We start from the raw sequence: 26,664 nt of genomic DNA on the forward strand, positions 1-26,664 counted from the left end.
ACACTGGGTTTGTAAGCTACAAGCCATCTGTATGGAATTATGATATAGTAACTTTGAAAGCAATCAAGAGTAGAAATGACTCATCTTAGAGACTTTCTGGGAATTTATAGTGTTGCATTTTAGATTTATTTGTTAAACCAGTTTATCCATTTTAAAGTTCCTTTGTAAATGTTTTTGTGTAATTTTCTCTGTATAAGGTAGAACTTCTTTACTTGGTAAGATAATGTCTGAAAATAAAAATGATGAAGAACCTTTGATTATAAAAACATTTTAAAAGACATATCATGGATAGAATAGATTCAACTGTTATATATAGAATCTTAAGGAAATGTTGGCTTTTTAAAAAATCTTTAATTAGTTTGCAAGTCATTGAGCTAATTTGTACTTTTTAATTTATATAGATGATGTGATGCCAGCCACTTACTGTGAAATTGACTTAGATAAAGAAAAGAGAGATGCATTTGTGTATGCCATCAAAAATCACTACTGGTACCAGATGTACATAGATGACTTACCGATATGGGGTAAGTATTAGATGTTATATTTGAAGTTTGAGAATGTTTGTAACTTAAGATTTGTATAATCACTCTGTTAAGGTGATGGGTCGTGATATAACTGTTTTCAGAATCTTCAACAGAATCACTGTGGTACCAATTTTATGGTCTTCTGTCATTAGTGATTTTTGACATTACCAAGCCTTACATGAAACTTTCACAAATATAACTTCTCAGACTCAAAGAATCTGAAGTACTTGAAACAGTCTGAAATATCCTGTGGCCTCTTTTTGTTTTATTTTACCTTTTTCTTTTTTTAAACCATGATTATAGGGACTAAGATTTTGAAATATAATTTAGCCTTTCTGTCATGTGGTGCTGTGGTAATATGGAATGTGATTATTTTTCAAATGACTTTCTTTTGATTGTTCCTGTTGTTTTCTAAAGCTCCTTAATATTTAAAATATTTTTGTTTTATCTCTTACTCATCAATGGTAATGAAGAGGAGCAATGGCATAGTTAATAAAGATTAGCATAATAAGAAGTCAGTTATGTTTGGCTTGAACATATTATTTAAAATGCAAACATGGCCTGATATAGCCAGCGTGTTTATTCTCATTTTTGTCTTAGTGATTTTTCTTTTTATCTTGTTTTTTACCTCTGGACATCTGCTCTTGTATATTTGTAGTTAATGATTTCTGTATGTTTAAAGATTATAAGATTGTTTTGTTTGTCTTAAAATATGAGACAATATCTTTTAACCCTGGAATTCTAGGATCTACCATTTGGGGGAGATATTTTTGGAGATCTTATAATGTCTGGACCCTTGCAGAGTCCTTGTATGGAAAGAAAAAGTTTTTATATGATTTTTTTGTTGGGATAAAAGTTTTATAGTTGATTTTTCAAAAGCCTCCCTGAGATTATCCTTTTATTAGGTATAATTATGTCTTTACTTCCAAAATCTGGCTTTTAAAGTAGATATACAAATATAAACTAATCAAATTAATTATTAGAGGAATTTTATTTTATATTTTTAAATTAAATTTTTTTTTGATGTTTACATAGTTGATAAGAATGCAGATCCGTGAAGACCACTGAATAGGTGGGGGAGGGTCGTGGTTTGGGTGAGTGGGACAAATGCTTCCAGTTTTTTTCTTCTCTTTTCTCCTGTATCTGTGGGTGGTTGGAGGAAAGTGGGGTGGGTGGTTGGAGGGAAGTGAGGGAGGTGAAGGTAGCTGCTCCCAGTTGGCAAACTACTTCAGTACCCCAGTACCCAGGGATGGGGACTGTCTACTTGATGTAATCTTTTAAACCCCCAATATGGAGAAGAATGTTCCAAGGGTGATGCTTTAAGTAGTTTTTTTTTTTAAAGGAAACTTTTTTTTTTAAATTTTTTTAATTGGAAAGGCGGATATACAGAGAGGAGAGACAGAGAGGAAGATCTTCCGTCCCATGATTCACTCCCCAAGTGAGCACAACGGCCGATGCTATGCCGATCCGAAGCCAGGAGCCTCTTCTGGGTCTCCCACGCGGGTGCAGGGTCCCAAAGCTTTGGGCCATCCTTGACTGCTCTCCCAGGCCACAAGCAGGGAGCTGAATGGGAAGCGGGGCTGCCGGGATTAGAACCGGCGCCCATATGGGAACCCCGGGCGTGCAAGGCCAGGACTTTAACCACTGCGCCACCGCGCCAGGCCCTTTAAGTAGTTTTGAAAGTTCCAAGATACTGTTGGTTTCTCTGCTCCAAGGTTGAGAAAATCCTTCCAAGGCTCATTGGTTGACAGAGTCCACCCCAGTGCATCCACTCACACAGACATTTGCTGCCTAATGTCTTGGCCAAGAGAGCAGTCCAGCCTGTTCTGTTCATCTTGTTGCATGTCACTTGACATCCTCTGTAGGCCACATGAGCTGGCTATTATGTTCCCCTTATGCACTTTGGCATGCCATCTGTTGTATTGGCATTAGCAATGAAGGAGGCCTAGTCCCAATACATGCATTCTAAAATCAGACTACAAATCCTGTGTTTCTCCCTGTGGGTAGAGTTTTGAGTCCAAATAATCCAACTGGGGAGTCCCATAAGAAACCTCACCTGGTGTGATCCCAGACCTGACTCTTGAATGTGCCAGCCAGTACCAGGTCTAGTTCAGTCCATCACCTGTATAGGTCTATGCACATGCTAGTGATTCTGTCCCCAGCCCCAGTTACCTGGTAGGTTCTGTCCCCGGCCCCATGTTCCATGCAAACTGACAGATGCTGCAATGTGGCCCAGCTCAGCCCAGCAAGCCACAGACCTGGCCTTTGTTCACACGAGTGGGAACTGCAGCCTAGTTGGGGCAACCCCTAGTAGCCTCCTGGCTCTCTTCAAGCCTGACACCCAACTCCATCCCTAGTTCCTGCACATGCCAGGCTAGTCGGGTTCTTTGTTGCATCCTATTTGGGTTCTTGTATAAACCTATGAGTGCTGCATCTTAGTTCAGTCTACCCTACTACATAAACCAGTCCATGCATATGCTGATAGGTGTTGTCACCTTGTCCAGCCAGGCCTGCCCTCAGCCTGGCTCTCATGCACACCAGTGGTAGCTGCAACCCTACAGAAGAGTGTCCACAGTTTCCCTACTAGACCCAGTCTGCACCCCAGATTCTGTACTTTACAGGGAGTGCTGTGGTCCAGTCTGACATAACTTGTACCCAGTCCTGACACTTGTTAGCTTATGCTGCTGCAAAGCCTAGCCAGTCAGCACTTATCCCTGTCCTTGCATGCACCAGTGGATGCAGTGGCCTGGCTTGGCTCAGTCCTCCCCCAAAGCAAGCTATCATACAGGCCAACAATTGTTGCAGCCCTGCCCAGCCTGGTCGGCTCCTAGTCCCAACTCTCATGCTCACCAGTGGTAGCAGTGGCCTAGCAGAGGAGTTCTTGCAATATCCCCCACCAGGTTTGCTCCTGACTTGGTGTCTTGCATGTGTCGGGTGCTGCAGCCCAGTCTGGAATGGCCCATCTCACCTCGGCATTTGCCAATAGGTGCTACAGCTTAGTTCAGCCTAATCTGCCCCCCAGTTCCAGCTCATGCTGCAGAGTGCTGCAGCCTAGTCCAGCCTGTCAGCCCCTAGTCCTGCCCCTAATGTGAACCTGGCCTGACTTGTACCTTGCCCTGACTTGCACCCACCACCTGGTGTTGCACACTGGCCCAACCAGGCTCTCAGACCTGACCCACATGTATGCCCAACCCTAGACCCGGCTCTCCTGTGAAACAGTGGGTGCCACAACCTAGCTCAGCCCATCTCACACCTAGTCTGGCTCTTGTGAATGCCAGTGGGTTCTGGAGCCTAGCCCAGTCTGGCATGCCCCAGATCAAGCCCAAACATATGCCAATAGATGTTATAACCATGCTCAGCTTGGTCTGCCCCCATTTCTGGCCCTGACACTCATCAGTGGCAACCACAGCCCAGCAGGGGAGGTCCCTTAGGCCTCTTCTCCCAACTTGACATGTCCTACCCCCTCCAACTCTGTACATCAGCCCCAATTCTGCCTGGTGGGTGCTGCTGCCTAGTCCTGCATAACCTGCCCACCATCCCTGACTCTTATGCAAACCGGTGGATATAATAACCTAGCACAAATGGTCCACAAACCATCCTGGCTTCTGTGCATACCAGTGTGCTAAGATTTGGCCTGGCCTTGTCCCCTCTGGCCCATATCCTGCCCTGACTCTGGTGCTCACCAGTGGGAGCTACAACCCAGTAGGGAGATAGAATTTGATTTTCTATATACAATCCCAAACAAAGCAAATCTATACTTCCTCATTTTGTATCAAAATCACTTTGGTCAGTAAATGAATAATAATAAGAAATGATCTTGGGCCTGGTGTGGTAACCTAGTGGCTGAAGTCCTCACCTTGTGTGTGCCAGGATCCCGTATGGATGCCAGTTTGTATTCTGGCTGCTCCACTTCCCATCCAGCTCCCTGCTTGTGGCCTGGGAAAGCAGTAGATGATGGGCCAAAGCCTTGGGATCCTGCACCCACGGTGGAGACCCGAAAAAAGCTCCTGGCTCCTGGCTTCAGATCAGCTCAACTCTGGATGTTGTGGCCACTTAGGGAGTGAACCAGTGGATGGAAGATGTTTCTCTGTCTCTCCTCTAAATCTAACTTTCCAATAAAATAAATAAATCTTAGGGGAAAAAAATTTCCTAACATTTTAATAGGATGCATTGACCGTGGAGGGAGGACCTTACAGCACTTCCGACACCTAGGCAGTATATTGGATTGGGTGGTGAACACTGCTGACAGTAAGAGGACAAGAAATGACCCCTTGGGTCACAGTGCAGGGGTATTGCAGGCTAATCTTTCACCTGTAATGCCAACATCTCATATGGGCTCTAGTTCGTGTCCCAGATGTTCTGCTTCTGATCCAGCTGTCTGCTTATGGCTTGGGGAAGCAGTGGAGCCCCTGCACCCATGTAGAAGACCTGGAACAAGTTCCTGGCTCCCAGCTTTGGATTAGCTCATCTCTGGCTGTTGTGGCTGTTTGGGGAGTGAACCAGTATCTCCCCCCTCTCTGTAAAATCTGTCTTTGGATAAGAACAAATCAATTAAAAATAATTTAATTAAAAAGAGATAGCACCTCAACTATAATTTGCCTGTCTTTACAGTTTTGAAGCTTTTCCTTCACTACTTTGATGACTTCCAGGGACAGGTACAGAACTTGAGGCATTTTGGTTTTGAATCCATATATATGGATCTTCCTGATCTTCCTTGGAATTGATTATAAGTTACAGAACCCTTGTTTTCATTGTCCTTTGATAACTAGTAGTAAAGTGAACTTCGAAAAGGTGATCTAGAATGTCTCTGAAATTTTGGTGCTAAAGAGAGTGTGCATTTAAGGTGATAATTGTTACAATGAAGGTGAAACTAATGAACTTTAAGGCTTAAATTAGTAATATCTCATGCTGAACTTTTCACTTTTTCGATGTGGAATAGCTATAGTTTGTGTTTGCTAAGTAGTTAACGAAGTCTTGCCTGTACTTTGCCTTGTTCCACCTGTAAGGAATAGTGATGATAACTGCTTTTATTTACAAAGACATTTCAATGTACTTTTTTCTTTTAGGATTTTTTTTTTTTTAATGCTAAGCTTACTTTGTATGTGGGATTTTCTTTTGTAGGTATTGTTGGTGAAGCAGATGAAAATGGAGAAGATTACTATCTTTGGACCTACAAAAAACTTGAAATAGGTTTTAATGGAAATCGAATTGTTGATGTTAATCTAACCAGTGAAGGAAAAGTAAAACTGGTTCCAAATACTAAAATCCAGATGTCTTATTCAGTAAGCATTAAAATAGTTGTGTACAAGAATAAGTGTTTGTGATTTAGTATCAACAATTAAGTATGTTTTCAAGCTTGGGTAAATGAAAATGCAGCTTGAAATGTGATGTAGCAAAATACTCCTAGAACTGTATTTTCTTAGTGTATCTGGTAAACCTTAGTAGTAGGGAGTAGATTTATTTCACCTCTAATTGGTCATTAGATACCAATTAAGCAGTTGCAAGACCTGCCAGTTGGTACGATACAGTTTGCTATTGCAATTTGCAGTTAAACTAAGAAAGCATGCCTTTCGTAGTTTTTTTTTTTTTAATTTCAGTACATCGCATTGTTTTTCTTTCCATTTTTGTTATTGGGAATAGAGGTGATGTTTTATTAAAAATTTCTTGATAGTCATTGTTTACTGTGGTTTGCTTTATCATTTGTGATAATAAAGTTTATAGAGGAGAGGTTGTTAGAGCCCTTTAGCGACTGTCAAGCTGATTCTGTTCTACTAGGCTTGAAAGTGGAAAGTAGAAGGAGAAATCTAATAGTCACTGTATGCTGATTTTTCCTGTAACTGGGGTGAATCTGTTAGAAGTAGATAAGTACTAGTAGTCCATTACTGGTAGACAGTAGTAGTTTTTTTTTTTCAAATTTCATGCACATATACTGAGTACAAACAGTATTTATGTAACAACTTATGAAGGAATTTGATAGTAGTAATAAAGATAATGCAATCTAGTAAATTCTTAATTAGTTTAGACACTTAAGATATGTCAGTTCTTACATTTTGCAGGTCAGAGTATACAAATCATCAATAGTATACAGTCCTTTGAAACTGAAATGATTTGTAAGTTGTTAAGCTTTATTAACATTAAGAAATTTGGTTATTAAAACAAAAATTTTTTTTCCACTGTTTTTAATTCTAAGCTTATAAATCTTGAAATTTTGCTTAAGTTTTGTCATCAAATTTTAACTTGTTTACTCTGTTTACTGGCTTTGATTTTCAACTGGAAAAATTTTTTTTTCAGGTAAAATGGAAAAAATCTGATGTAAAATTTGAAGATCGATTTGACAAATATCTTGATCCATCCTTTTTTCAACACAGGGTAGGTGAATAGTTTGAGACATTGAATGTTTGCACTAGTATCTGCAATATATATGCAAGGCACTGTGCTGAATGAAGATTGGTTTTTAAGTCTTAGCTAATGGTGGCTGGGGGGTGTGACCTGGGAGTCACAGGGAGATAAGGAGTTTCAGAGGAGTAGTCCAAAACTTTCAGAAGCCAAAATGTTAGACTTCTAGGAATGTGATTATGGGAGACTAGCCCATATCCATGGTTAAATGGGCTTCTTACTACTAGAACTCAGATCTAAAATAGACAGCACTGGACAGTTGGACAGCACTGGACTTCCGTATGTGGGCACTGCCCTTGTAAACTTAAAGTCTGGCATCCTAGTTATTTCCTTTGAAATTTTTGCAGAAGCTTTAAGGAACTGAAGGAAGTTAGGGATGGATGTGAATATCTTGAGTGGAGATATTCCTCTCTCTTTTTTAGAAGATTTATTTAATTTTATTGAAAAGTCAGGTATATAGAGAGGAGGAGAGACAGAGAGGAAAATCTTCTGTCCGTTGATTCCCTCCTCAAGTAGATGCAACTGCTGGAGCCAGGAGCCAGGAGCCAGGAGCCTCTTCTGGGTCTCCCACACAGGTGCAGGGCCCCGAGGCTTTGGCCCATCCTCAGCTGCTTTCTCAGGCCACAAGCAGAGAGCTGGATGGGAAGTAGGGCTCCTGGGATTAGAATTAGCACCCATATGGGATCCCAGCTTGTGCAAAGTGAGGACTTTAGCTGCTAGGCTACCGTGCCAGGCCTGAAGAGTGTACCTATTGAAGTGGGCCCTTTTTGGTTGAGGATGAGCAAGATGATGAAGTCAGAAAAGTAGCAGGAACCAAATCATCCCTTGCTCTTGTACGGACTTTTTATTTTACTCTGGAATGTAAAGGACACAAGGGGAGGTAAATCTGCCATATCTGATAAAAGGTTCTCATTTAGATTATCATGTTGGGAGTAAGATCTGTGGGGTCAGGATTGTGGCTGGGAGACCAGAGGAAGAGATAGAGTAAAAAGTAAGAAGTTAAGCTGGCTCACGGCATGGAGGGAGTGAAAATGTTAGACTGTTAGTATATTGGGAAGGTAAAGCCAGCAGCATCTCCTAATTGCTAGAAAGAGAAAGGTTGTAATGAGCTGCAGGGTTTTCATTCTGAGCAGCTGTTAGAACGGAGTTGGTGTATAGGGACTATATTTTGAAATTGTGACATGTTCGTTTTAAGATGTCTGAAAGATAGCCAAATGGAGATAGCAGCGAGTTGGCTGTGTCAGTGTTTAAGGACAGAGGTCTGGGCTACAGATACAGGTTTTCCAGTAATTTATATACAGATATTATTGTAAGCTCCATGAGATTGAATGAATACCAACGCAAGCCCTGGGACAGTATGAAGAGTTTAGGGAGAATAGGAAAAAAAAAAAAAAATAGGAGTTGTCAGATGCCCTGGAAGCCATGCAGAGAAGGTAGTATATTGTAGAGGAAAGAGGGATTGTGAATTTCTTACTGATGGGTCAAGTAAGATGAGTACTAAAAAGCAGCTATTGTATTCATCTGAGTCATTGGTGGGCTTGAAGAAGAGCAGTTTTGGTGTAATTGCAGGGCAATTGTAAATGTGAAATAGATTGACAGGTCAGGAATTGGAGATGGCGTGTATACACTGGTGAGGAGATGGGCTGCTAAATGGAGCAAAAAGTAGCGCAGTAGCTGTCAGGGAGGTTGGAGACAGGATTTTTTTGTTAAGATTGATTTAAGAAAAAAAGTAAATATGCTGGTAGGATTCAGTGGAGAGTGCTAAACTGACATTGCCAGTGAAAGGGGAGAACTAAGTGGTGCTTTCATTACATAGGTAAGAGGGAATGGAATTTACTGTGTTCAGTATAGGAACTATTTCTAGTATTGATTGAAAATAGCATAGGAGCTGAACCAGATTCAGGCTCTGGCTCTGCCACTTGCCTAACCTGAATGAGTCAGCTCTTCAGCTCTCTTTCCTTGGTAATAAAGCAAGGACTTTAATATCTTGCAGGGTTGTGGAGAAATTTCATTTGATAACATATGATGTGATGCACCTAGTTTGGTGTTTTGCATATAGCAGGTACTCAGTAAGAGAGAACGCTGTTGGTGTGATTATTATCTCCAGTTGTGTCTAATTCATGCCAAATTGAGGGTGCTGCTTTAGAATTAACAACACTAGGGGGTGCTGGAGTGCAGCAGTTAGTAGGTTTAGTAATCCTTTGTAATACAAGATTTACTTTTTTTTTTTTAATATGGACCCCTTCACAAATTTGCCTGTTTTCCTTGTGTAGGAGCCATACTAATCTTCTCTTGTATTGTTCCAATTATTTTTAAGAAATGCTGTCTGATACAATCATTTTTAAATCATACATTTCATAATATTAGAGCAAAAGACTATTATAAAACGATAGGTGGTACATTCTGATAGGTATTACTTTAAAGTTTGTTTCTAAAATAGAAAATAGAAGAGTGCCTTATTGCAAATGTTACCTTTAGTGGTAGATCTCTTAAACTACAGCGTGGTAACTATTGAAAACTTCTGTTGTCTCTAACAGTTTGATGAATTTACTGATAATGTGAGTCATGTTTTTTCTCCTCTTGACCTTTTCTGGATTATTGATTTCCTAGGGTAGGAACAAAGTTAAATATTTGAAGAGCCTATCATTATTCACTCCCTTTATAAATCTGACACTTTTATGATTATCTTTACAACCTTTTGGGGGTGAACATATCAAAGAATAATGTATTCATTGTTTTCTCTATTTCAAAGGGTGCTTAATGAATCAATTATTGAGAGAAAAAATAAACTTAGGAGGAGGCATTGGCTTTCTCCTGCTTTCAGGAGTTGTTTATCCCTGATGCAACAAGATGGGTAACAGAGTCCGGGTTGCCCTTCTGCCCGGCCCTCACTGCAGTTTATTAGCCCAAATCTATCCTGATTCCATGAGCTGGGTAGTTTGTCCACACGTTCAGTTTTCTGTGTATGTATGTATGGAAAGTTAGAGCAGGAAGAGGCCTGAGAAGCAGTCATGTCCCTGTGATGCTTTTATGAGGAGAAGATGCTTGAGTTGGAATTTAGACTAGTTAGCATTTATAAAGCAGAGAAAAGCACATCCTGTGAGAGAAGAAATGATGAGAAAATAGAGATGGAAGTGAGTATGCTGTACATGTTGATCATTGAGGAGGGCTAGGCTGACTGGAATATAGACTATAACGTGATGAATGTTTGCTTATATAAGGTAAGATAGCCCTGTTTCAGGGAATATAAGAAGATATTAGGAAAAATTAAGCTTTGAAAATGCTTTAATTCGTATTTATTTGAAAGGCAGATATGCACACATGCACATTAACCAATGCACATGAAGGAGAAAACATGCCCACATACTTGGCTCACTCTTCACATTCTGCAATTTCTCTGGTTGGGCCAGGATGAAGCCCAAAGTTGGGAGTTCAATCCAAGTCACCAGTAGGGGTGGCAGGGATCCAAGCACTTGAGCCATCATCACTGACATCCAGAATGTGTGTTAGCAGGAAGCTGGAGTCAAGAGTGGAGCCAGGGCTCAAATCCAAGCATTCCACTGTGCGATGCAGAGTGGGCCAAATGCCTACCCCAGGATTTGATATGAAAGAAAGAATATGTGTCACTGTAACCTATTGCAGAGGAGTGATATGTGAATATATTGTTTAAGAAAGATCTTGATAATTTTTTAGAGTATAGGTATAGGAAGAAAGGCAAGGAACAAAAAAGCAAAACACAAAATGGCCAACTAGGAAGCCCTTACAGCTGTTGAGATGTGAGAGGATGGTGTGGGACTAGAGAGGAGGTGATAGAAGAAGCACCTTTGAAAGAAATAAAAGCTTGATAATTATTATCTATGAGATAGTCAGGAAAAGCAGGAAAAGAGTTGATTCTGCAGGGTTTTTTGTTTTTGTTTGAAGATTTATTTATTTAGCTTAAAAGAATTACAGAGAGGGAGAGACAGGGAAACTGATCTTTGATCTTTCTTCTACTGATTTACTTACTCCCCAGATGACCACACCGGCTGCGGCTGAGCTAATTCTGGTCTTCACATCGGTGCATGGTACCATGTATTTGGGCATTCCTCTGCTGCTTTCCCAGGCCATAAGCAGATTTTACATAGAGAAGAGAAATAAAGTCTTCCATCCACTGGGTTCATTCCGCAAATGGCTGCAATAATCAGAACTGAGCTAATTCAAAGCTGCCAGAAGCTTCCTCTGGATCTCCCGTATGGATGCAGGGTTCCAAAGACTTGGGCCATCCTCAGCTGTTTTCCCAGGCCAAAAGCAGAGAGCTAGGTCAAGAGTAGAGTAGCCGAGACATGAACCAGTGCCCATTTGGAATGCCAGTGCCACAAGGTAGAGGATTATCTTACTATGTCACCTTGCTGACCTGAAGCTCCTTGCTTTATGTGCCTGGAAAGTCAGAAGAAAATGGCCCCAGTGCTTAAGTCCATGACATCCATGACATGGGAGAGCACAGATGGAGGTCCAGACTACGGCTTCTGCCTGGCCCAGCGCTGGCTGTTGTGGCCATTTGGGGAATGAACCAGACGTGGAAGATCTCTCTTTGTCTCCCTCCTTCTCTTTCTTTTTCACTGAGGAAATAATTTTTTTATAATTTTTTTAAAAAGTAAGTGCCTTGGAATAGCTACAACTCATACCCAGTGTCTTAAGTTTGAATTTTTACGTAAAAAAAAGGTTTTGGAAAGCCATTTTTAAAAATGTTAATGTGTGTCATCATGAAGCCTGTGAATGTCATACATGTTGATAACATTTTGTTTTGTTTTAGATTCATTGGTTTTCCATTTTCAATTCCTTCATGATGGTGATCTTCTTGGTAGGCCTAGTTTCCATGATTTTAATGAGAACTTTGAGAAAAGATTATGCCCGATACAGTAAAGAAGAAGAAATGGATGACATGGTGAGTGAACATTTTGGTTCTGTTTATAAAAGCAGTAAATTCAGCATTATTTTGAACATTGGATTAGAAATCATACTTGTTTGTCTGATATTTTTGAGGCCAGATGCATTTTCAGGATTCAGAATTTTCAGATTTTAGAATGGTATAAAACCCTCCATGGAGTCTGAGACTGCCCTGTAATCGGATACATTAATGTTTTCTAGTAAAACATGTGAATATTCACCCAGTGTGTAATCAATAAATAGTGTAAATCAAGTCTTCTAGTTGAAACCAGATCTTGCCCCCAGGTAAGGATGATCAGGCTTACAAAATGAGCTTTTGAGTTTTCAGAGATTGGGGTTAGTCTTGATCTCTTTTTATGTTTGTCAGTTAGTGCATACAATTCTAGGAGTGGGTAAAGAATTAGTTGACATTTAATTTAGTGGGTTCAGAGAAAAAGTTTGTCTTAATTTTTTTTTTGTTTAAAGTATAGAACAGAAAAAATGTTCAATAGAGTTAGCAGTGTATTCTAAGTAGGTATGCCCCTTATTAAATAAATTTGGGAAGTAATTACAAAATTTGAGTGTTAAAATGCTAAATTACATTGTGAAGAATCAAAGGGTTTTTGGTCCATCTCAAACAAATTTGATCAGATTCCTTTCCCCGCCAAAGAAATTTCCTTAGGTTTGCTGTTCCTTAGGAAATTTTGTTTTTAAAATGGTGCTTATTGGGGTTGAAAAGTAAAAATTATTAAGAAAATGCTATATGGAATTAAATTGAGGCATTGGTATTTGATATTTCCCTGAGTTTTCTTACATTCTAGTCTAGACATTTTTTAGGGCATATACTGTTTTGATACTTTTCTTTTCCCTTCCCTCTGGCCCCAGTTTTTAGTTAGGACACAGTCTTGATAAGGCTGGTAAGAATAGTGTGTGAAAGTAGTGATAGTATACTTTTAGTCAATTTAACCTTTTCTTAAAATACACAGGTTTATTATTGTTTATTTGAAAGGCAGAGTGACAGAAAAAGATCTAGTCTTTGATTCACTTCCCAAATGGCCAGAATGGCAAGGACTGGCTATGGCCTAAGCTAAGAGCCTGGAATTCTGGGTTCCCTAGAGGGGTGGCAGGTGCTCAGGCACTTGGGCATCTGCTGCTGCTTTCCCAGGTACATTAGCATGGAGCTGTATCAAAAGAAGAGCAGTCAGGACTCAGCCAGTGCTCTTGATACAAATGCCAGCATCACGGGTAGCAGCCTAAACTGATGCATCTCATTGCTGGCCTCAGTGACCTTTGGCCTCCAGACCTTTGGTTTTTTCATTGTTGGAGATTCTCTGATCACACCCAGGAGTTACCTTCCTGAACCTCAACATTAACATCAGTTTAGAAGACAGTAATGGTTTCAAATTGGGTATTTATTTTCTCAGTGTTTTGAACCTCTTTAAGTAGCCGTATATTTGGAGGAGGGTAGTTTATTTGGGGGACGGTAACTTAACCTATCTGCTGTATGTCATTTGGTTCTAAATTGTTTTCTTACACCTATGCATTTATATGCAGGATAGAGACTTAGGAGATGAATATGGATGGAAACAGGTGCATGGAGATGTTTTTAGACCCTCAAGTCACCCACTGATATTTTCCTCTCTCATTGGTTCTGGATGTCAAATATTTGCTGTATCTCTCATTGTTATTATTGTTGCAATGATAGAAGATTTATACACAGAGTAAGTGCTTATACTTTATTGCTATTTTGTTCTTGAGTGGTTTAAATTATTGGAACCATTTAACCAGTCACAAATATTTGGTTATTTCAATTATCTTGGAATTTTAATGCAATACATTTAATTATTGCAGACAAATTAAGTAATGAGCAGTAATCTTTTTAGCTAAAAGTGTCCTTTTCTGTAACATGATAAAGCTTATGAGCATCCGTGAACATTTTGGTTGGTTATAAATGTTGTATTCCATTAGCAAAATTAGTAAAGATTATTTTTTTATCCAGGACTATTGAGGAGTTTAAAAACTTTTTCCTTTTTTTTTCCCAAGAGACAGATCTTCCATTCATTGGTTCACTCCCCAAATGGCTGCATTGGCCCGAGCTAAGTCAATCCAAACCCAGGAGCCAGGAACCTCTTCTAAGTTTCCCACACCGGTGCAGGGTCCCAAGACTTTGGTCCATCCTCCACTGCTTTCCCAGGCCACAAGCAGAGAGCTGATAGTGATAGGTCAGAAGTGGAGCAGCTGGGATGCTGGTGCTTTTAGGCAGAAGCTTAGCCAGTTGAGCCATCATGCCAGCCCTAGCCTTTTTTTTTTTAATGATTTTGAAAATCCAGTTAGATTATTCATAAGAAGTATAAGAATTTGGGGATTATTAAGTTATTAGTTAACATTGCCTTCAAAACTGAAAGACTCTATAGAAAGCGTTATTAATTGTGCTCTTGGGAAAACCAGTTAGGATGTTCAGACTGTTAACTTTGAGATTTGTGGTGTTTTAAACATAGAAATGACTACTACTTGTATTGTTTGTGGTTAGTTATCTGAAGAAGTGAAATACTACCATGTTTTTACTGTTATGCACCCATGTTAAGAGAAAATGAGTATAGTTGTTGGAGCAGAGAAGTGTTATACCATTGAAAATAATAGCATTTTATGTAAGCGATCCTACTTTAATTCTTTTAGCTGGTAAAAATCTTAAGCAGTTGAATCCCGTTATGAAAAGGAATATTTTGGAGGATTATGCCTGTGATGAAAAAGCAAATTAAAAGTATTATCATAAAAATTAAAAGGAAAAACAGGAAGAAAGTAAAAGGGAGGGAAGATGTATCATATTCTTAGTTGTATCTGTGAGCCACATGAAATCTGTTCTCTTCATATTAAAATTTTTAAAACAAAAATTTTTTAAAGCAAGGGAATGTTCTAATTACTTTTTCTAACTAAGTGGTTATCTTTTTTCATGTGGTGGGATCAATTTACAGGGGTGTGTAAACAGTTTTAGCATCAGCTCCTAATATTTTTACCAAAGAAATGTGGAATTCATGTTAAGAATATATTATGAAATTTAACTACCTATTAGAAAATTAAAATCAGCCTTATGTCATCTAAGTATAGTTTTAGTTAGAGAATCTTTTGAGGTCCTTTATTGTTTAGAATGTGATTTTTGTGTGTGTTTCTATTAAATTTATCCTTGAAATTAAACTAGTGTGAATGTGACATCTGTATGATGTGCTCTTTAAACCTTTGCTTTCAATTTATTGTGTGTGTGGCCTTTTTAGGAGGGGATCAATGCTCAGTACAGCCATATTTGTCTATGCTGCTACATCTCCAGTGAATGGTTATTTTGGTGGAAGTCTGTATGCTAGACAAGGAGGTAAGTTAGAAATTATCACTGCATTTTCCTGACAGGTGCTATATTTTACAGTGAGGTACTTAGAATTTAGAGTGGATAGTATAGCCATGGTAGAATTCTTTGTTTTCATTTCACATAATCTCCACCAAATCGGTTATGTACTGTTACTTTTAATCCTTGTATTTTGTTCCCAAGACTGTGTCTACTTTAATAGATTATCTCCATTGTCCACTGGAAATTAGCTCTGAGGAACATGTAGGAGAGTACATTTAAATTATTAATACTATTGCTCTTAAGGGTGTCTGCCCCCTTATAGATATACTCTGTATATGGTCTACAGCATGTAATCTCACAGCTGAACATAAAGTAGTGTGTAATACTTCTGGGGAAAATTTTTGGATAGCAGAGGGAGGAAAGGAGACAAAATTGTTTATTTCTGTTGACTCTTAAATGTTTATCAAAAGACACTGCAAGTGTTTCTGTTACCTGTATCATAATTTCTTGCCAAGAGCACTTCATCTTAATCCTCTTCCTCCTTTTCAACAGAGGACAAGGAGTGTTAGAGATAATACATACATGTTCCAAGGGGGCTGTGCTTGGGCATTTTCTTTCTGTAATGTCATTCAGGGGTCTTTAAGTTTCTTTGTCTCCCTTATAGTATTAGAAAGTAGAGTGTAGGATTGTTTTGAACTCATTCAGGTATTATGGTTTACTATTGTTTTTTATTGCTCCTGCCAGACCTTCAGTATAGATAATTCTTTGGATTATCCTAAGAGAACATCATTATATATTTCTGACTATTAGTGTTCAATCTAAATTCTACCTCCAGAAATGGGAAATGAGTCCTATTATGTAGCATTGCATCCTGAGGAAACAAATATTCCTAAGGTGACTACTTTGATTTTGATGTGGAAACTCAATTCACTAGTAATTCTAATAGCTTATGACTCTCTTTAAACTTGTGTATAGATTTGCTTTTAGTCTTGTTGTAAGTTAAAAACACCCAACCAAATTTCCATTTACCACATATATGCTGAAACATTTGTAGAGTTCGTGTTTAGCTCTGACAGTGTCAAATCAGGCGAAGCTTTGGGTCTATTAATAATTGTAATAATTTAATCCAAAACTTGTGTTCTAAGTTATAGTCCCTGAGGAGGTTTGATCAAGCTCTGATAGTGTAAACTGTTCTCCAAGACCGGGTTAAGGTGGAAGAGACCAGCACAGGCAGTCGAGACTTTTCCAGTTGTTTCGGAATTTGAACTACAGTGAAGTTCAAGATCATTTTATTCTCAGTGTCCTGAATTATGCTCTAGAACCAATCTGAAGCCAGAAATTACCTGGAACTGCAATATCTACAAAGGAATGAGGAGCATTAGGAGGATAATAGTGAGTGGGAGTGGTTGGGCTACGGACAGTACCCAGTGGAATGTGCATAGACTCTGTATGTGAGAAGGAAAAGGAGAAATTTAATTGGACAAGGAGTATCTGTGTGTGTGTGTGTGTGTGTGTGTGTGTGTGTGTGTGTGTGAGAGAGAGAGAGAGAGAGAGAGAGAGTATACACATCTGAATTTGAGAAGATAGTGGAAAGTATAGAAAAAGAAAGTGCCAGGAAGGAGTTGGAATTAGCTAAGAGTAATACTGTAATTTCCAGGCATTTAGTATTGTTTTTCAGATGCTGAATATTAGTTCTTGAGACATACCTCAAAAAAGAAGTGAAATATAGGAAAAAATTAGACTCAAGGAGTTTTTCTGTATGAAGGTTAAGATTTATGAGACCAGTGTTTAAAATGAACTGCATGAAGTTCTTTTAGGAGAAAACAAAAGTTAAAAATATTGCTCATCTTTCTGTAACACTTTGTCCTTGGGTCACTACTGCTTAGAATTGTTGTGTTGCATTTTATTCTTCATCAAGTGCAATTTTTTGTGTTTTGTTCCTAAGCTCTATAAAAATGTTTCCACATTTACACTTTTATGTTCACATTCCTGTAATGGAAAGATAGCTCCTTGTTGCTCTCCTGATCCATATAGATATGATTAAAAAATTTTACTATACCAGTTGAAAAATATATGATCACTGTAGAGTTTTAGCAATTCTTAGAGATTAAAAAGTATACACAAAAATTGTATTTATAATTCATAGTTACAAATCTGAAAGTTACTAAGATATCAAATTTCATATTCTGTATTAAAATAATTTAATTGGATACTTAAAAGTTATATTTTTAACATCAGTATGTGACTTTCTCTGTAGCTGTGGTTTTTACCTTCCCTTCTTTTTCAGGAAGGAGGTGGATTAAGCAGATGTTTATTGGCGCGTTCCTTATTCCAGCAATGGTGTGTGGCACTGCCTTCTTCATCAACTTTATAGCCATTTATTACCACGCTTCCAGAGCCATTCCATTTGGAACAATGGTAAGTTGCTTGAATTTTACTTTCACTCTCAAAGAGTGTGAATGTTATAGTGTGAGACCTGCTCTCTGCATAGTTTCACCCATTAACTACTGAGTCTTGGAAAATAGAGGGGAAGGAAATTTAACCACAAACTTTTGGTTAAGTCCAAAGCCATAGCTGCTCTTTTTTTTTTTTTTAATTTTTCCTTGATTGTATCAGCTAATAAAATAGAAGTCTGACTTTAAGTATGATGGAAGATTACACTGTAGCTTTTTATCAGAGATGGGAGGAACTGGTGAATATGTTTTCGTGTAAAAATAGTGACACATTAAGAAACGTGAACATTCTTTAAGGTGATAGGTAAGTGTAGAAGTAGAAAAGAAAGTATTTTTAGAAGCTCATTAAGCATTAGATATGTTGCTATAGATACTAAAGTCCTTTTACATAGCTTACCTGTAGTCACCAGACTCTGAAATGCTTTGGAAGATGATGATGATGATATGATGATGATTATTTTACTGTCACATTCTTGTCAGTATAGCTGGTTAATTTTTTTTTTTTTTTTTTTTTTTTGGAAAGACTTATTTATTTGGAAGACAGAGTGACAGAGAAAGGAAGAGAGTCTGAGAGAGTGCTTCCATTGGCTCGTTCACTACCCCCAAAGGCTATCAACAGCTAGAACTAACTAGGCTGAAGTCAGGAGCCAAGAACTCCATCCATGTCTCCTAACAAGGATGGCAGGAGCCCCAGTACTAGTGCTGTCTTGTTTTCCCAGGCATGTTCTCAGGGAGTAGCCAGAACTAGAACCAGTACTCTTAAATGGAATGCTGGCATCCTAAGCAACATCTTAATCAGCTTTGCCATGGTTCAAGTCCCAGGATTCTTTTAATATGTGAAACGTAAAGTAAAGGTATAATGTTTTTAATAAAATTAATATAATCAATTAATTAAGAATATTCTTAATAAAATTAATCCACAGTATCGCAGTTCTTCTTGATACTTCTTTGCTGGAATCAGAATTTTAGGCCTAGATTAGAAAGCACTCTTATGTATCCTTGTGCAGCTATATTTACAGAAATATGAATAATAAGATGCTCCTGCTTTTTAAGAAAGACTAAATAACTTGCTCAAGAGTATACAGATAGGGCCTGGCGTGGTGGCCTAGTGGCTAAAGTCCTTGCCTTGAACGCACCAGGATCCCATATGGGTGCCGGTTGTAATCCCAGCAGCTCCACTTCCCATCCAGCTCTCTGCTTGTGGCCTGGGAAAGTAGTTGAAGATGGCCCAAAGCCTTGAGACCCTGCACCCATGTGGGGGACCTGGAGGAGGTTCCTGGTTCCTGGCTCTGGATTGGCACAGCACTTGGGGAGTGAATCATCTAACGGAAGATCATCTTCTCTGTCTCTCCTCCTCTTTGTATGTCTGCCTTTGTAATAAAAAAAAATAATAAATCTTAAAAAAAAAAGTATACAGATAGCTAATGATAGAACTGGAGCCTACATCTCTTGAGTTTTATTTATTTATTTTTAAGATTTCTGTATTTGAAAGACAGAGTTATTGAAAGAGGTTCACTTCCAAAATGGCCAGGGATGAGCCAGTCCAAAGCCAAAAGCTTCATCCTGGTCTCCTGTGTGCCCTTGGGCCTTTTCTGCTTTCTCTGGCATGATAGCAGGGAGCTGAATTAGAAATGGAGCAGCCAGGACTCTAATCAACACCCATATGGGCTTCTCACATTATAGTTAGCTTCACCTGCTGTGCCACAGTCCAACCCCTAAGTTTTAATCTTGCTTGAGTTTTGTTTCTGGGTGTTTGTTATCAAATGGGAAGAGTTTTAAATTTGATATTAGTGAAAATTCTATTTCAGAGTTGCTTAATCTCACTATACTACTGTAATTACCACTTTATTAATGGAGTTTTTAATGTTATTATTATTCAATGTAATTTTTCTTTTGAGAATTGTTAGAATATAGTATTAAACTCTGAGCTGAACCAGCAAAGCTTATAAAACTGATTTCAACGAATAAAAAGTTAATTATAATGCTTGCTAGGCTTCTGGGATATCATATTCTTAATTTGTATCCTAATAAAATATTGCATTCCATTGGCTTCCAGTTTTAATCAGATAGATGATGTGACATATTTTTCTCCACTTAAAAGTACCAAAACTTGTTTAGAATGTGAAAATTTAAGAACTTAAGGGTGAATATTTGACTTAGGTATTCTTTAAGTGTTTTAACCAATTAATTTGTAATTTTAGTTGTTTGAAATGAAGGAAATGGTTGTATATTCTCATAAACTCAGTGGTTCTCAGCCCCAGGCACATAGCATAATCATTTGGAGATTTTAAAACTTTGATTTTTAAGAGCTTTATCCCAAGCCAGATAATGTGTCCTGCTTCATACCCAGTCTGTAGTTCTCACATGATTCCAGCTGCTGGATTCTGGGGTTGATTGTGTTAGCTAGAAGTTTCTCAGACCATGGACGTCGGCTACTTGCCTGTCAGCTGAATGCCCAAGCTTGGACATCAGTCTTCCCCACGACTTAGTTTGTCCTCCATTCTTTTGATCTCTTAGACTTTGAGAGCCCTGTCTCAAGTTCTGTTTTATCAGACTATTCCTGAGTAAGAACTTAAATTTAGTGGCTAAGCCTTTTCCTTGCTCTATAGGAGTACTATAAAAGGAATTTTTCACACTTGAGGTCTGGAATCTGGATAGAATACTGTTATTACCAGAACTAGTTACACATAAAACCATTAAATCCTGTAAAGATAAATTTATCTAATAGCACTGAATCTTAGAAGCCACTATAAAGAAGAGGGTTTGGTGATATTCAGAACTAATTTCTAATGTCGCTGGTTTAAGAGTGGTGCTTAGAGTCAAGAGAATATTACAGGAAGATGTAAGAAAGTGTGAATTTTGACTAATGATTCTGAAATTGGAGTGTTATTACAGAGCTGCTGCAGAGAATGGAAGAGAGTGTACTTGAGTTGATTTTGGAAAGACAAAAGTACCTTTCAAAGAGTGACGTTAGTGTTAAGCTTAATGTATTGATAAATTTTTTTTTTCCTGCTGTTTGTGTTTTCTCTGTTCTGTTTAAGAAGTCACCAAGCTTTCCCATGTGGTGTCTTCTAAACATTTTATAATAAGTTTTAAAATCAATCTAAAGTTTTATCTTTTTATATCCTTTATACAAAGTTTAGAATCAGCTTGTCAGTTAATAAAAAAGCCTGGCGTGGTTTTGAATGGCATTGCACCAAGTCTCACGGTAGCTCTTTTGGAAAGAACTGACCTAACAATGTTGAAGGTCTTACGCTATACAATATATTTAGATCAAATTATTTAGGTACTGATTTTTCTCAGCAGTATTTTATAGGTTTTAGTGCTGAGATTTTTATCTGTCTTTTGTTGAATTTATCTTTGAGTATTTTGTTAATTTTTTATTCTGTGAGTAATTTTAAATTATTATTTCTGGCTTAGAAAAATTGGTTTTGGATATTGATTTTGTGTCTTATAATATTATTAAATTTACTTAGTAAATTAGTAAATTTAGTAAAATTAGTAAAATTAGTAAATTTACTTAGTAAATTAGTAAATTTACTTAGTTGCTTTACTCAAACTTTTTTAATTTTATTTTTAAGATTTATTTTGAAAGATGGACTTACAGGAAGAGAGGGAGTGACAGACAGGTCTTTCATTTTCTGGTTCACTTAACTGGGCCAGGTAGACAGCAGGAGCTGCTTCCAGGTCTCCCACGTGGGTGCAGGAGCCCAAGCACCTGGGTCATCTTCCACTGCTTTCCCAGGTTTGTGAGCAGGGTGTTGGAACAGAAGCAGAGCAAAAGACAGTTGAATTCGTGCCCATATGGAATTGGTGTCCAAAGCAGTGGCTTAACTGATAACACCAAAACACCAGTCTCATTTACTGACTTTTAAATTTTAAATAAATAGAGATTCTTAAAAGCAGTTTTATTTCTCTTTTCTTATCTTTGTCTAATTTTTTTTTCTTGGCTTTATTGTATGGGATAAGCCTCCATGGTGCAATTTAGAAGTAGTGAGAACAGAAATTCTAGCCTGCTTCCCAGTCTTGTTTAGGAGCATGGTTGAGACATTCAGTCTTCTGTTATTAAGTAAAATGTATATATAGTGTTTTTGTGTATGTTCTTTATCAGGTTGATATAATTCCTTTTTACTCAGTATTTCTCTGAGCTTTTAGAATTAGTAACATACTGAATCTTTTTTTTTTTTTTTTAAGATTTTTTAATTTTTATTACAAAGTCAGATATACAGAGAGGAAAGGAGAGACAGAGGAAGATCTTCCGTCCGATGATTCACTCCCCAAGTGAGTGCAATGGCCGATGCTATGCTGATCCGAACCCGGGAGCCAGGAACTTCATTCTAGGTCTCCCACACAGGTGCAGGGTCCCAAAGCTTTGGGCTGTCCTCTGACTGCTTTCCCAGGCCACAAGCAGAGAGCTGGATGGGAAGTGGAGCTGCTGGGATTAGAACCGACACCCATATGGGATCCTGGCACATTCAAGGCAAGGACTTTAGCCACTAGACCACGCCACCGGGCCCAAAACATACTGAATCTTTTTTTTTTTTTTTAAAGATTTATTTTTATTATTTTTTCATTGGAAAGGCGGATATACAGAGAGGAGAGACAGAGAGGAAGATCTTCCGTCCGATGATTCACTCCCCAAGTGAGTGCAACAGGCCGATACTATGCCGATCCGAAGCCAGGAGCCTCCTCCGGGTCTCCCACGCGGGTGCAGGTTCCCAAAGCTTTGGGCCGTCCTCGACTGCTTTCCCAGGCCACAGGCAGGGAGCTGGAAGGGAAGCGGGGCTGCTGGGATTAGAACCGGCGCCCATATGGGATCCTGGGCGTGCAAGGCGAGGACCTTCAACCACTTGCGCCACCGTGCCGGGCCCAAAACATACTGAATCTTACAAAATCCTTTCTGTATCTTTTGAGATGACTTGGACTTTACTAGTTTGATAATATAGTCAGTAGCATTTATTAATTTTCTGTCATTCCTGCATAAACTTAAGTTTTTCGGGATGTATTATCCATTTTATATATTGTTAAATTCTATTTGCTAAATTTTTTTACATATATATTGTAAAAGCTACATAGTTTTCTTCCGTGATTTTGGTAGCAGAATAGTGTTTGTTTCAAACATTGAGTTTTTACTTCCACTAGTGTATTGGAGTAGCCAAGAAACAAAATGGCAAGTTACATATTAACATATCGAAAATATCTGGGGGTGGGAGGGTGGCACAATGGCTCAATTTGCTAATATTCCCCCTGTAAGTGCTGGGGATCCCATATGGGTACCAGTTTGTGTCCCACTGCTCCACTTGCCATCCAGATTCCTGCCTGTGGTCTGAGAAAGCAGAGGAATATAACCCCAGTGCCTTGGGACCCTATATCCACGTGGTAGACCCAGAAGAGACTCCTGGCTTCAAATGGGCTCAGCTCTGGCCTTTGTGGCCATGGGGGAGTGAACCAGTGAATGGTGAATGTCTTGCTCTCTGTAAAATCTGTGTTTCCAATGAAAATAAATCTCACAGAAAAAAAATCTGTATAAAGTAGATAGGCTTCTTGCATGTATATTTGTTAGAGTTGATAATGCTGTGATTAGTGGGTCCAATAGTAAAAATTCCTGAATAGAGGCTGGTTTTTTTTTTAATATTTATTTTGATTGGAAAGGTAGATATGCACAGAAAGAGAGAGGAAGAAGGAAATGTTCTGTTTGCTGATTCACTCCCCACATGGCTGCAACTGTCAGAGCTGAGCCATTCCAAAGCCAGGAGCCTTTTCTGGGTCTCCCATATCCCATATGGGATAGTCTCAAGGACTTAAATCATCCTCCACTGCCTTCCCAGGCCATAAGCAGGAAGCTAGATGGGAAGTGGAGCAACCAGAAAACAAACCAGTACCTATATGGGATGCCAGTGCTATAGGCAGATGTTTAACCTATGCTGTGGCACTGGCCCCAAAACTGAATAATTTTAATATAGACAAAAAATAATAAAGAACATGAGTTAGCAAAGTAGTAATAGAAATTGAAGAAATGATTAAGCATAGTAGCTGAAGAATGATTCATTTCCTGAGAATGTTTTGCCCTTAAAATGTCCAAAATAACACATGATAGACTCTTTTTCTTTCCATTCCATTCATACCACAGATCTCATAAGAAGTTAGTTTGGAAGCAGATAGAATAAATAACAGCTACATCTTTTCTGAGATTTGAGAAGAGCTGACAGGTGGCAGGTCTTTGGGGTAGTAAATACTGAGTGGCAGTGCTCGGTTCTGTGTCCTTGCTGCAGGTAGGAGGGAAGAGACAGACAGCAGCATAGAGTCAAACTTTTCTCTTCCTTTTCTCCTTTGGCCTGTGGTGGCATGGTGACTAAAAGGCATGGAGAAGGTCTTGCAGTTATCTAAATTCTAGGATTCCTGCAGTTTTTTTTTTTAACATCAATTTTTCTATTAATGCTACCTGCTAAATTTCATTTTCAAATGAAATCTTCAAGTGAAGGCTCAATATAGAAAACAGATGTAAGTGTGGTTCTATGACTAAAAATATGTTTTGCAAGTTCACTGTTTCATCACTCTAATGATAGCAATAGAGTTGTGATGACTACAAATCTAATAATAAGGAGTAAGAATAACAGGTCAGTGTATCTTCATCAGTAATGAATTTATTTGGTTATCAGTATTGAGAAATATTCTGACATCACAAGTGAATTAGTTCCATGTGATGTTTTCAACAGCTTGTCTTGTGTTCTTGGAGATTTCTTCAAGTAAATTCTTCCGAAGCTTGAGCATAAGGGAATTGGTTTCACAATTTGATTACCAAAAATTTCTGACAAGCAGACACACAGTCTTCTTATCACGTGCAGAGAAATCCAAAAAGAACAAGGGAAGATTACTTTTGTTTTTGTTCGTGGTGCTTGATGAGATTGTCACAGGAGCATAAACGGTCTGCAGTGTGTCCTCCAGGCGCCAAGTGCCCTTTCTCCACGGCCACACGCAGCCTGTGATACACAGGTGCTGCAGTAACAAGCAGATGCGTGCAGGCTTGGATTGAGACCGGAAGAAGGCCTACCATAGCCTTATGAGTCTTCCTCATCAGGGATGCATTTTCCAGAAGTTTGGATATATATGCAGGGAGATAATAGGAAAAAAGGTATTCTGTGTTTGCATAAAACTGAATAAATTTAGGTTGTCTGTATTGTGATAAAATTTGGTGTACAATTCATTTCACTCTACATATTTTTATTACTGTTAAAAAATGTTTTAAAGTTGTTGTCGGGATATTCCAGTCAAGTGCCTGAACAATCACAGAAGCCGCAGAGCGGAACTTTGAGAGATCCTTGGGACAGTGTGTAAGCCATCCTCTCAGACCATGTAGCTCCACCTAGGAATGTTTTCTGAGCTCTTGTTCATCTTTATTCGAAATTAAAGTTCTGATAAATTGCCAGAAAAATAATAGTTGTTTTTAAATTAAGATTTATTTATTTTCCTTGAATAGGCTAATTTACAGAGAGAAGGAGATAGAAAGATCTGCTATTCACAGGTTTACTCCCCAAGAGGTGGCAATGGCCAAAGATGAGCTGATCTGAAGCCAAGAGCTGGGAGCTTCTTCTTGGTTTCCTACATGGATGCAGGGTCCAAGACTTTGGGCCATTTTCCACTGCTTTCCCAGGCCACAAACAGGGATCTGGATAGGAAGTGGAGTGGCAAGACATGAACTGGTTCCCATATAGGATTCTGGCACATGCAAGGCGAGGATTTAACCACTGGGTCATTATGCAAAGAGATTCACTTGCTTATTTTGAACAAGTCATAAAGAGAGGGATAGTCAGATCTGTCTGCTGTTTCACTCCTGCGATGGCTGCGATGGTCAGTGTTAGACAGGGCTGGAGCCAGGAGCTGCACGCATGTGGGTACAGGGGCCATTACACCTGGGTCCTCTTCCTCTGTTTTTCCCATGCTATTAACAGGGAGTTGAATTAGAAGTGGAGCAGCTGGGAACAGAACCAGCACTCATATGGGATCCCTGTGTTGCAGAGTGCAGCGTTGTCCACTGTAACACAAGGCCCATGCTTGCAGAGTTTTCTTAACTCACAGATGTACAAAGGTTTTATCTGGAATGAAGATGATACTCTGGTTTCTTTAGCCACACATAGGGGATGTAATGAAGTGAATAGTTTTCACTAATGTTACCTCAAGAGATTGTCTCCTTCTCATGCCATATCCGTGGAGTTTCTCATACTTCTTCATTCCTTTCAGCCAGTTCCTTCACAATTAATTTTCATTCAACTTGTCTCACTTTCACTTTCTGTTGATTGAAACTCAAAAATGTATAATTGAAAGAGATCTCAAAGATGATTCAGTTCTACTCCATTTTAAGGGTGTTTATAGTCAAGTGGTCTGAACTAGATGTTGGTCAGAAAAAAGCTAACGTGTGTCCTTATGTATGAAGCTTCTATAAAGAAAAAAATGTCACAGAATTGTTTTCCAAATTGGCCATCTTTGCTATGGAATCTATATGGTCTTCCGTAAATTTAGACAATGAACCATTGGGCAGAAAACTTTTTTTTTCTTATTGACATATGTGTGTGCACATGTAAAATTGCACATGTACTCATATGTATACATGTGTGCACATTGTATATGTTGAGATTTGCTTCAGTTATTAGGATTCCAAGGCAACATAGAATAAATAGTAAAGAGAGTAGGCTTTGAAAGTGGTGTATATAAGCTGAGATTTTAATCTGGATGCCTGCCTATTAGCTATAAAATCATGAGAACTTACTTTAGCCTCTGTGCACTTCGTTTTCTTCATCTATAAAGTACAGAAATAATGTGTAAGTTCCCTGAATATATTAACATCTCAATTAATTATAGTTGAGTAAAAAATTCATAAGTTGGTTATAATGATTAAGGATAAAGGGAACTTGGAAAATACACATTGTCTTTTAATCCATTTCCATGAAGTTTTGAAGTGCCTTTATTTATTCAAAGCCTGATAGCTTGAAGTGAAAACAAAAAAGGGAGAAAAAGACTGTAGCAGATAGTATGGAACAGGAATAATTTGAGT

General features: G+C 38.6%; 1 protein-coding gene and 1 pseudogene across 1 annotated transcript in view; one reads left to right on the forward strand and one right to left on the reverse strand.

The window, feature by feature from the left end:
• The window catches only part of TM9SF3 (transmembrane 9 superfamily member 3), a 56,157-nt gene that overhangs the window by 15,135 nt on the left and 14,358 nt on the right, over positions 1–26,664 (forward strand). Inside the window, exons 3-9 of the mRNA XM_040992393.1 lie at positions 402–524; positions 5,646–5,806; positions 6,816–6,893; positions 11,713–11,844; positions 13,380–13,546; positions 15,095–15,189; positions 17,450–17,580. Coding sequence (XP_040848327.1) covers positions 402–524; positions 5,646–5,806; positions 6,816–6,893; positions 11,713–11,844; positions 13,380–13,546; positions 15,095–15,189; positions 17,450–17,580 — 887 coding nt within the window. The remainder of the gene's footprint in view (positions 1–401; positions 525–5,645; positions 5,807–6,815; positions 6,894–11,712; positions 11,845–13,379; positions 13,547–15,094; positions 15,190–17,449; positions 17,581–26,664) is intronic.
• Positions 9,149–9,261, reverse strand: LOC121164416 (annotated as a pseudogene).

This window comes from Ochotona curzoniae, unplaced genomic scaffold (genome assembly GCF_017591425.1).
Source record: "Ochotona curzoniae isolate NIBS_2020 unplaced genomic scaffold, NIBS_Ocur_1.0 contig_66, whole genome shotgun sequence".
NCBI lineage: Eukaryota > Metazoa > Chordata > Mammalia > Lagomorpha > Ochotonidae > Ochotona > Ochotona curzoniae.